The sequence below is a fragment of the Nicotiana tabacum genome, chromosome 24, assembly GCF_000715075.1.
Source record: "Nicotiana tabacum cultivar K326 chromosome 24, ASM71507v2, whole genome shotgun sequence".
NCBI lineage: Eukaryota > Viridiplantae > Streptophyta > Magnoliopsida > Solanales > Solanaceae > Nicotiana > Nicotiana tabacum.
In genome coordinates this window covers 55,772,627-55,785,353 of record NC_134103.1, presented here as the reverse complement: position 1 = coordinate 55,785,353, position 12,727 = coordinate 55,772,627, and the positions used below count along the sequence as shown (strand labels likewise).

General features: G+C 35.5%; 1 protein-coding gene across 1 annotated transcript; it reads left to right on the top strand.

Annotated features, from left to right (window-relative positions):
* The first annotated feature begins 9,871 nt into the window (after positions 1-9,871).
* LOC107761956 (uncharacterized) lies at positions 9,872-11,866 on the top strand. Its single transcript, XM_016580250.2, has 2 exons — positions 9,872-10,155; positions 11,266-11,866. The coding sequence occupies exons 1-2, from the start codon at positions 9,979-9,981 to the stop codon at positions 11,731-11,733; spliced, it is 645 nt and encodes a 214-aa protein (XP_016435736.1). The 5' UTR covers positions 9,872-9,978; the 3' UTR covers positions 11,734-11,866.
* Positions 11,867-12,727: the final 861 nt, after the last annotated feature.

Below are 12,727 nucleotides of genomic sequence, written 5' to 3'. Positions count from 1 at the left end.
AGCATATATGTTGACAATCATACAGCTGTAGAAGACTCTCGTACAAGTTAAAAGAAATAATTGAGTCTGGGTCATAGACAAGTGATTGAATTGTTAGATGATGGTATCACGGATATTCCATAGCGTATATGAAAAGCTAAAGTAATAACTAATACCAAGAGCCACAGATCAGAAGATAGCTTAAGCCTACATAAAGGCTAATCAGAAGGAAGAGGAAACTAAAGAGTTACATCAACGAAGTAAATCAGAAGTCTGATTATTAGACCCAGAAAATTATAGAAATCATGATTGAGAATATTGCAGGATTACTCTTAAATATCAGAGGTACAAGAGGAATAATACAATATGCATATTCTATAACGGCTCTACGATAAAGCCAGTCAGAAGAGTACCAGCCTCATAAGAAGTCAGTATGAAGCTCTCACATGATTGTGTATGCACCAGAGGTGCAAGTATTATAATAGAGCTTCAAATTGTGGATGTGAATTATACCCATGTTAAAGCGAGGTCATGAAAACATAGAAGACGTGATGTGAGATTTTAAGGTAAGTAAGGTAAAGGTGAATAACGTACGAGATACTCAAATGCAGAAGGTTATGAACAGTTCATGCTTCGGATAGAAGGCTAGAAGCGCGGGGATTCAGTATCCAGGAATGATAGCGGTATCGTTAGTGGCATATCTTCCAGCCTATGGTTTCTAAGTACTGAGAGGCCTAGTTAAGAGAATAAAGAAGAGATTGAGATGATGTGATGTATCACTTGATGTTCCAGAATAACATAAGGAAATCTATGGTGCAGGCAAGTTGAAGGAAGGTTGCGAGTAGCATTAATAGATATGTGTAGGTCGAAAGCTAAAGTATGGTAGAGCAACAAGGTTTTAGGAAGACAGGAGTAAGGATAAGAAAAGGCAAGTGAGAAGGTCACGAAAATGGATAAGTCCTCGGGATTAAGCCCATGAAAACAAGAGAGCTGATGGTCTCTCTAAGTTGTAGAAAGCTCAGTATAGCCTGAATGAACTAAGAGGAGTCTAAGACTAGTAGCATTTAGAAGAGATAGAATGCTGCCATAGTAGTAGAATGAAGGTGTAATTGCAATAAAGGAAGGATGACGTTTGGGCCTGCGATTGAGTAATCATTTCATGAATTGTACAGGATTAAAATACCCACGTAAGGAGAATCACATTGGGATACTATGAAATACGGTTACAGAAGCATGGTATCGCCTCTAGGTGGATCAGTATAATCACTTTAGATGTTCCCCAATGAGACGTGAGCCTTAGCGGCAATGTTACAGAAAAGGTCAAGTTATCAATGGTAGATTATAGATCAATATTGAGGTGAATCAACAATAGATGGATAAAAGTTACAAAGTATGAGACGAGATTAGACCATCATTCTTAAGATGAACAGTAATGAAGAAGCATTAAAAGACTTAGATTTATGCATATAGGATAAACAACGAGAGTAACCTGGAGTTTGGTAGCAGACCTCAGTAACAATAAATCAAAGTAAGAGTTATGGCAGTAAATTTGTACGGATGGATAAATGGATCTAGGAAATAAGGTATAACAATATTCGTGAGTTCAACAAAATACCAAGCGAAGAACTTCTATGTACCTATAGATGCCTAGAGGGACATCTTATCAAGATCTGTATATGTTTACAAAGTGAGGCCTAGAAATTGGTTAAAAGCCAGAGAAAAAAAGGAGAGAAGAGTCGCATAGGCACACTTATAAGGTCAGAGTCATACAGGCTGCATGACAGAAGGTAGAAACAGCTATGAGATTGGAAGGATTCCGATCAAAAGTCATGGTGTACGAAAGAGGCCTAAAGGGAAAAATGCCCTGGCCTTTGAATTTATTCATAGCACAGTTACCTAGATGGCAAGGAGAGTACTAAAGTATTCACAAGAGCTATAAGTTATGATAATGATAAGTGCATCAGTCAACATTCGAGGACGAATATTCCAAAGGGGGGAATGATGTTACACCCCATATTTTCGTACGTGGAAGTACTCCATAAGTAAATTAATGTAAGCTTGGAAATGAGATGTTACATTTTGCATTTTCGTATGTTAAAGCTTCGTCTTAAGTTAATCGATGTAAGTTCAGGAATGAGATTATTTTGGGATTATAAGGATTATGCTATTTCAAACAAGTGATAAGTAAATTCGTGAAGGTGAGAGGGTAAGCAAATCGAAGAAAATAAATTTCGTCGAAGTTTAACATTTTGGGATAAAATACGGCCCGAGCTAAAATATCGGTATTTATGGACTAGTGCCATACAAGGTACCACATGGCCATGATAGTAAGGTGTATAAAGTATGCTAAAAGTGAGTAGTATTTTAAGTAATTTAAGATAATTTCTAATTATTTGTATTATTGGTTAGTGGGAGATTAACAAGTTAATTAAAAATTTGTGGATAAGCTTAATTAAGTTATAGGATAATCTTTATAAAGCCAAAATCGTGGCAGCCCACAAAGCCATGGATTGTGACTCTTAAGTCCATAAAATAGGTGGCACATTTGGAGGATTTTGTGGCTTAAACATCACAAAAGGGTGGGCCCCTATAAATCTCAAAGATAAGAGATTAATATACATAAGTTAAGAGGAAAATACATAAGCTTGAAGCTTACGGAGGAAAAAGCTTCAAAGCAAAGATCATATTCTTCAAAACGTGAGCCACATATCTATTTTTTTTAAGAATGAGTCACTCACATATCCACTCTTAAAGAAAGGTCGTATATCAGAATGTTAGGAAACCGATATTCACCCAAGAATTCAAGAATATCATACGAATTTTTCCCTACTACGATCCGCCATTACGTGTTGTCGCAAGACGTGTGTTAGAGGAATTATCAAGAGAATCGATTCAGGTATGTTAAGGCTATCCTTTCTTTACTTTTGGCATGATACATACGATATAAATGAGTAAATGCACAACATCCATAAATGACTCTATTCATAAAAATGCTAGCGATGCTTAAGTTCTTGATTTCCCATGTGTCCTATTATTCTATTATCTATTCATGGGTCTCAAAATATACTTAAGTTAATAAAGTTTACTTCATGATATTAATCAAAGATATAATGGTCTTATGACACTCTGAAAAATTTTATTGACATACTTCTCATGCATTATATTCATTTACATTGAGCCATGACCAGATGACGTTATATACGCGTATATATGTATATTATATGTATATGCGATATGAAAAAGGTTACGGCGTTATATATACACCACCACCTGATCAGCTGGTATACGTTGATGATTTACCCACAGTGGCCGAAATGATATGATGGGATGCCCTCAGAGGCTTGATGATGTTATGAACGCATATACCCATGCTTGGTATGACATTTATGCGCATATGCATGACATTGTAAATATTAATGATTCACAAAATTATTTAGACATACATGTCGAGTTTTTTACTCCATATTTTTCTCATGCCTATGGTTTACTGATTTTCATTCCTTACATACTTAGTACATTATTTGTACTGACGTCCCTTTTGCCTGGGGACACTGCGTTTCATGCCCGCAGATCCCGATAGACAGGTCGAGAGTCCTCCAAGTAGGCTATTAGCTCAGCGGAAGATGCTGGTGCGCTCTATTTGATCCGGAGTTGCTATTTGGTCAGTATGATTAGGACATGTGTTGATTGGTATGGCGGGGCTCTGTCCCTACCTTTATGATATTTATGTAATCTTAGAGGCTTGTAGACAGATGTCATTTACGGATACTTATACGGCCTTGTCAGCCTATGTTTTAAGTATATAATGGATCACATTGGTCTTATAGGCTCGTACGTCTTATATATAAGTTGGTATTTCCTGTTGTATTCTACTTATCTCACGGCAGCCTCTCCAGCTCAGTTATCTATGATAGTATGATACGAAGAGATACGTTATATTGTCACTCGGTTGAGTAAGGTACCGAGTGCCCGTGACGGCCCATCGGTTTGGGTCATGACACGTACCCGACTTAGTGTCATAAAATAAACGCGACTCGGTGTCATAAAATCGATACATACATATATAATGCATGAGTGACACATGAAAAGACATCCTGAACTTTATGGATTGACGTAAGGTAGGTAAACCTCCGAATAGGTTATGGGACTAACATCATCAATATACGTTTCATTAAGAGTTAAAGATAAATACAATAGATCAGAAATACATCATGGAAGACAAAGACATAAGCTTCTAAACTACTAAGAGCAGATTCGGTATAAGTAACATTCGTTTATGGTTCGTTCTTTTAGAATCATGCAAAAAGAAAGAACGATAGTGCCTTAACCTACCTTGGCCAATCTTGCCTCAACAATCATAATTCCAACAGATTGCAACGCACCTCAATCTACATGGTAACATGTACATAAATTTTACTAGGGAATTAATAGCTAACACGATGAGCGACAAGATCGGACTGAACACAACTTAAACCCTTTTACCCTTCTTAAGCCTTTACTTCAATACAATAACATATCCAGCATAAAGACAAGTTTATGTAAAGGTTTTCCAACCTTATATCTATTTTCACAACAACACTAAACAGCCCCAACAAGAGGTAACAACAATATGAACAACTTCCAAATATTATGTGGCCATTTCTTCTTCTAGCTTATAACCTCATCCATACAACCAACAAATAGATAAGCATAATGATAAAAGCAATATCACAACCAAGCTAATTCCCATAATTTCCTATCACAAGAAGCCATATATACCACTCCAAAAAAGTCCAACAAGAGACAATAATATCTTATACCAATTCAAGTATTATCTTATAGTTTTTCATCCAAACAACTTAACCAACATATACATAAGCTTAAGCACAAGAAAGAGGATATTATAATTACCTCAACCAGTAAGAACAACCTGGAACCCAAGCTTTATTTAACTTACAATACCCCTTAATCACACTACAACATTATAGAGGTATTATTCTCCATCTTAGCTAACTTTTGATGTTGGATTTGGATATAACCACTTGGTTTTCACCTTGAACCCTTAGGGAACTGTTGAGAAGTCTTAGGAGAGTGAGAGGATGAATTTTGGTTGAAATATAACCAGAAATGAACCTTCCAACCACTTTAAAATATTCAAAGGTCGGTCACTGCCTAAGTGGGTCCTAAAAAGGGACTGCCTGTGCAGTCTCGCAAGCGAATATCTCCCTACTCCGATGTTGTATCGATGAATGGTTTAATGATTTAGAAACTAGACTCGTATACCTTTAATTTGGTGGGTTGATCACCCCGTAACTATAAGTGTATTGGGTGAAAAGCTCAGTGATATTAGACCCAAATTTCAGTTAAATTATGAACATAACTTGCAATAACTTTTACAGACTTTTGTTTTACAACTTGTTTGACTTCAAAACTTAACATACGAATATTATATGATTCAAGTAACTTAAAATACCACCTCCTTAGCATATTAAGCACTCCTAGTTTTACTCCAAAAGTACGGGTTATAACATCTTTGATTCATTTAGTCCCAACCCTCCCGATACTTCCCTAACACTTGTTTTAACCCATCATTATCTTTGTAAAGGTCCTTAAAATATCCGGATCATATTGATTCACTTAAGAAGAATTCTAACATGAAAGTACAGGTTGTGACACCTTTTCTTTGTAAGTACATCCGAGATTTCTTCAATAGCTTTAATTTGAGTTGGATTCATGTTGATCCCTCTGTTAGAAACAAGGAAGCCTAAAAACTTACCTGACGCAACACCGAATGCACATTTCTCTTGATTCAATTTCATGTTGTACTTTCAAAGAATTGCAAATATTTCTTTGAAATGCTCAAGATGATCTTCTGGTTGTGTTGATTTCACTAACATGTCGATGTGTACTTTCATAGTCTTCCCTAAATATTCTTGGAATATTTTGGTTACTAATTTTTGATATGTGGCTCTAGCATTCTTTAGACCAAATGGCATAACCTGGTAGCAATACGTCTCCCTGTCTGTAATGAAAGTGGTTTTTTCCTCGTCTTCGCGATCCATTTTAATTTGATTTTATCCAGAATAAACATCTAAAAAAACTTAAAAGCTCATGGCCAGAAATAGAATCAATATATTGATCAATATGTGGTAAAAAAATGAATCTTTAGGACATGCTTTGTAAAGTCAGTATAGTCTACATGTACTCGTAATTTACCATTCGTTTGTGGAACTATGACAATATTTGGTAGACAATCAGGATATAACTTCACGAATTGAACCGATTTTTAAGAGTTTACTTACCTCTTCCTGTATTACCTGATTTTTTAAAGCACCTTGTTTCCTCTTGTTTTGCTTTTCGGTAGGGTGAGATTGGTCTTCATTAAGTTAGTGAGTCATTACTTCCAGTGATATTCCTGTCATCTCTGAATGTGACCAAGCAAAGCAGTTAGAGTTAGCTCGTAATAATTTAATTAACTTACGTTTTAGCTCTGAGCTAAGATTTGTTCCAATGTAAACTTTTCTCTCAGGCCAATGGACGAATAGGATTACAATTTCGAGCTCCTCCGTTGTTATTTTGATTATATCATTTTTCTCTGATTCTTGGATTACATTAGGCCTTCCGTCTGTATCAGCTGCAATACCCGTGTCTAACACTACGATTGCTGAGGGCTCAACAGTTTCCTCAACTTGGCATTATAATTACTATTTTTCTTCTCCATCCTTGGTTGTTCCACTTGAAACAACCACCATATTTGTTTCACGTGATGCTCGTTGATCTCCCCTAATATGTCGAACTCCCCACTGTGATGAGAATTTGATAACTTGATACAACGTTGAGGGTATTGCATCATCTCATGAATCCATGGTCTACCTAAAATTATGTTATAAGCCATATCGGCTTGCACCACTTGCAATTTAGTGTCTTTCACCCGTCCTTCTACAAAAGTTGATTACATAATTTCTCCTTTGATTATTACACTTGAATTGTCGAACCCCGACAGAGATTAAGCCTTGGGTATTATCTGATCCATTGCCTGCATTTCATTAACCATCTATAGCAGTATAATATTTACTGAACTACCTATATTAATCAAAACTCATTTCGCATTAGTATCATGAATAAGTAAAGAAATTACCAATGCATCATTGTAGAGTATGAACAAGCCATCATGTGTCTTCATTGTCAAATGTTATGCTCTTCGCCTCTAGGATTTGTTGAATGCGTTTTCCATGCATCACAGATAATTTAGATATTCTCTTTGCCGCCGTGTATGTTACCCCATTGACATCTTCACCTCCGATTATGACGTTCACTGTCCTTTTTGGTGATGGAGGCTTTGATGGTTCCTCTCTATTCTTCATGTAAGCATGTTTACCCTTTTCACTAAAGATATCAGTAAGGAAATCGATCTTCAATAAGTAATTAACTTCTCCTTGTAAAAGCCCACAATCTGCAATTCTATGCCTATGATCATTACGAATTCACATCAAAACTCCTGACTTCTTTTGCTTGGGTCTGACCTCATCTCTTTTGGCTACCGTACCTTATCTCTCATTCTTCATAATACTGCTACTAATTCAGAAGTACTTACATTAAAACTGTAATCTACTAGTTTTGTTCTGCGACTATGGTCGTTATATCTCGTTACTTCTCGTTCCTTTCCAGCCCGTGAAGAAGAACTTATCTCTCTTACCTTGACCTTTGGTCAAATCATGCGTGTTCTAGTTTCTGATCTCGCTCTGCACGTTCGATATAGGGTTCATACCTATTTTTGTATTTCATTGCTCTGACTCTGATCTTCTAGGCCCGAACCTATCTTCCACCTTTGGTTGAGTCACTATCTCTTCCTCTATTCGAAGCTTCGTGTTATACATGTTATAGACATCATTCCAAGTGGTTGGTGAGAATTCTCGAAAACTTTACTTTAACCTTCTCGTAGCTTCTGAACTTCTTTTATTTAAGTTTCTTGCAAAAGCTATTACTGCTCAATTATCAGGTACAAGAGGTAGCAATATTCTTTCTCACCGGAAATATTTCACAAATATTTTGATAATTATGTGCTTCCTTGTTGTATTTTTAAAATGTCCTCCATTCGTTTCTCTACTTTTTGGGCTCCCGAATGTGCATTAATAAATAAATCTGCAATCTCAGCAAACGAGTCAATTGAATTTTCATGTAAGAGAAAATACCATGTTAATGCCTCTTTTGTAAGGGTTTCATCGAATTTTTTCACCAGCACCAACTATATTTCTTGCTTAGTTACATCATTGCCTTTGACTCCTGTTAAAAATGCGGTCACATAGTCTCGTGGATCACAGTTCCATCGTATTTCGGAATATCTGGTATCTTGAATTTGTTTTTGTATGGGAAATGGTGCTGCGCTAGGTTTCCATGATTGTTGTGAATATTTTTCCATCTCTTCATCTTTTATTATTGGCAATACTCTCGATATTTGTTTTATCCACTAATTTTATTTCTTGAGCTATTTTTGCAAGGTTAGAACTAAATTTTATAAATCAAGATTACTTGGCGTAGCTTAATCTCCTGCTCCTGAACTGTTTGGAATTTTCTGTGGTTGTGTTAACTGACGGTGGAACTGGAACTGCTTGGTGCATTTCCATTCAAGGCTTGCAATACCTCTCCAATATGCTGAGTAATGAATTGCTTCAACTCATCCTACAAACCTAATTATCTTTCATTTCACTGCTCGATACTATGATTAGTAGATCTGACTGGTGAGTTATCACGTGGACATTGTAGAGAATGTGTAGGTAAATTTCTTGGAGGAGATCCCCTTGTCCATTCCTCTGCTGAGTAAGGGACCAAACTGTTAATCCAAAAAATAGTTTTTGTAGTCAAAGCAATTAAATAAAATATTTCGGGTTCTAACAACCGATTTATTTCACCTTTTCAAGTACAATTGAAATGAGAAGTGAACAAATAATAATAAAGAAATAAATTGAGAGAATAAAAAAAATATAAATCTTATTGATGATTGTAGCATTTCGCTAGTAGGAAAGAAATAGTCTTCCAATAATAGAGAACATTAGGAGAATTCTATAATTGATAATATGACTTAGTAGAATTTCGATGGGGATACAAAATATGAAAGAGAGATATAAATAGTACTACTATTATTTGTAACCATTTGCCATGTTTAACTCGTTCCTGTCACAATCATTTATTCCAGTAATTGTACGTACGTGATTGATTTGTAACAATTGAGATAATAATAGCAAATTGTGTGTAATCCGGGATTGACTTATTTTTTTCATATTCATAGCTATTAATGACTTTAATCATCAGCAGTGGCGGATCTACATAGGAACTTGTGGGTGTTAAGCACCCATTACCTTTGACCATATTTAGTAAATTTGCATAGGCAATTATAAAAATATTTAGATAAATATTGAGTGAGCACCCATAACTTAACTATTTTTTCCTCTTCTTTTGAAATTTTAATTGACGAGCACCCATGAGTTTAAAATCCTGGATCTGCCACTGATCATCAGTCTCGTGGCTATTCTCTTATGTTTAACCCCGAAGCTAATAGACACACGAACAAACCCGAGAATGTTGTTTACATCTTCTGAATGCGTCATTCTTCTTTGTCGTAATAACTCCAATGACATCTGTCGTCATGATATAAATTTACGTGGTGAGTTTGTTTTTCACTAATACATAATTCCCATTTATGACATTATTAGGTGACTTTTTAATATAGAATAGGGATATAAAATAATTTAAAACTAGAAACAAGCTCAGGAAAAGAAAAATCTAGGTGGAGAGAAATTTCCTCTGCACCGTAGAAGTGCGAAATGGGACAATGAATGCATGCATTGGCTTCCCACCCTATAAAACCTCTGTATTCCTAAACTTTTCGTTCCCACCTTCTCTCTCAGTCTCTGATCTCTCCCTATCTGACCATCCTCTCCTCTCTCCTCTTTCTCTCTCTTCTCGGGGTTCAGTTTTCTCTCAGAGCAAAGAAAAAAGAAAACATCTTTAGAGAGGGAAAGAATGGGCGCCTGTGCTAGCAAGCCTAATGTGTTGAATGGTGAAGCCCCAGAAGTCGCACCAGAAAATGTCTCTGCCAAGGATGTTACGGTTGCGGCTGAAGAAGAGGTGAAGAAGGAAGAGGGTGTCATTGCAGATGATGATGCCAACAAAATTCCATCTCTAAGTAACTTGCTCAAAGTAAGTATTCATATTTCAATGCCCAATCTATTTATGCTTCTCTTTATTTCTCTTCGTTTCTGTTGTATAATACCAGAAATGTATACTCTCTCTATTTCATTTATATAGAGGTGTTTGAGAATATATACATATACAACAAACAATTAGAATGTGGTTTTAAATATGATATGTTATAATAGATAAGAAATTTAAAGTACTAGAGTTTTTAAATACAAAAATATAATCATTTTTTTTAACAAAATAAAACGGAAAGATTCTGATATAAATAAAAAGTATGAGTGATAAGTTTCTATCTCCCTTTTTTAATTCATATTTTCGACGTCTAATATTTTGTTAATTGACTTATATCCTGCGGTGCAATTCATATCACCGTGATTATTGATGATCATTGACCTTTCACATATTTAGTAAGGGAAGTTTATATGAATTGAATAATTTTTTATTTATTTAATACTTCGGAATATTCTTCAATTTTTGTTAAACAAAACATCATTTGAAACGTAAAATTATAAGTAGACAAAAAACATCATTTGAACATAACTTCAATATTCTTATAGAATACAAATATGATCTTATATGAAATGTTGAAAAAGTTATATAAAGACTTTCTATTGGGTCTTTTTTTCAATAATTTCTAACGGGTTTGGTTTATAAAATTTTGGTTGTGGAGTTCCTTTATGCCACATGGAAGACGTGAAACTTTCATGCCCAAGACTACTTTTGTTTGATCTAAATATAAAGAGATTTGATCATGATAGAGGTGATTTTTGTGCATTGACCATATACCACCTTATTTTGGCCTTGCGATAATCCTTGAGAAGAAAGGCTCTGTTAGTTCTTGTTAGTAATGGCCTGAATGAAGTTACATTAAAAAAAAATGAAATAGTGCTTTTAAACATACCTAAAGTATTTTTCGACCTTCTGGTCGTAAATATGATAAGACTGTTTCTATAATTATAAGATCATATCATTAAAGATATATGATAAATGTATAACATGAAAAGGTTTTAAAACATGATAAGATGTAACCCTTAAGAAGTAAAAAGAGTGACATAAAATAGAATGGATGTAATACAATTTGTGATACGTCTAACCGTATTAATGGTCCAGAATGAAGAGGGGAAGGGGTCGGCAGAAGAGAAAGAGGATACATCAGTACCATCGGAGGCCAAGAAAGAATTAGAATTAGTTGAGAAGGTTGTCGATGATGCTGCGACAGCTGATGCTACTTGTGTTGATGAGAAGAAAATAGAGGAAGTAAAATCAGAAACTCCGGTCGAGCAGAATGTGGAGGAAGTAGTAAAACCATCATTGGAGGGCATTCCATCTCCTGTAGAGAATAAAGCAGATGAAGAGAAAGTAGCAGCCGCAGAAGAAGCTCCTGCAGAGACAACAGTAGAGGAAGTAAAACCAGAAACAGAGACTACTCCTGCAGATGAAAAAACAGCCACTGAAGAGAAGAAAATTGAAGAGAAATTAACTCCGGAGGATCCAAAACCTGAAGCTTCTTCTGTGGAGATCAAAAAAACACAAGAGAAACCAGCTACAAAGAAAGGCAAGTTTTGGTGGGATAAGTGAACTAAAATGCGGAACGATTAAAATTCACAAGTCATGAGTACTGATATTATCTTGAACAAGTTGTCATGAGCATGATTTATTTCATTTTTACTCTTGAATATCATTTGATGAAATTGGTAACGTTGTATTTTCACCTTGTTCACTAGCACACCTTCATATTCAAATACTCCATCGTTTTTCCATTCTATACAAATTTGTTTGATCAATAACCGTTACTAATATCTCTTTATGTTGATTAAATAGATTCTAATTAGAGACCTCCATTTCTTTGAGTTCAAACCGAATAGGAAAAATGGAAAACTTTGTGTGTTACTTCAAATAATACATACATTAATTATGTGCTTAGTTGTCTAGTTGTCTTTCGATTAAGACTTTTAGATCATCAACAATATGGATGAGTCCACTGATGAAAACCAGAAGAGCCAATGATTCCATAAGCTATAAAATAAGAGTCCCAGAGAAAAAATGAACGAGGAGATGAATCGACGAGGCAACTGTTCTCGAGGAGAAAATCATAATAAAAAAAGTTGAGAAGAATTCTAAACTCAAAGTGTTAGAAGGTGTACGATCAATAGGTGTGTATACGGTCAAAACCGAGTTTTGTCTTTCGTATAATTAATCGAGATTGGAACATGATGTTCCGAGGTTCATCATTATAATATCGAGCCATGGTGTGAAGTATATGTTGTCGAGCTCGAAACCCAGAGACTGATCAAGATCGAGGTCGGCCAAGATCGAGCTCGAAGACCCAGAGACCGATCAAGATCGAGATTGGCCAGGATCAAGATCGAGCCAAGAAACAAAAAAGCCGTTATAGCCGCAATTAGGGGGAGAATCTCGGCGAAAATTACGGCACAAATCAAGGAGAGATTAATTAGCCAATCATGAGATTTCTTATTGTATTTAGAATTGTACCATAAGTAGGACTCCCCTACTATATAAAGGGAGTCTAATAATTTGTAAAGGAGGATATTGACGCAATACAAAGCAATAT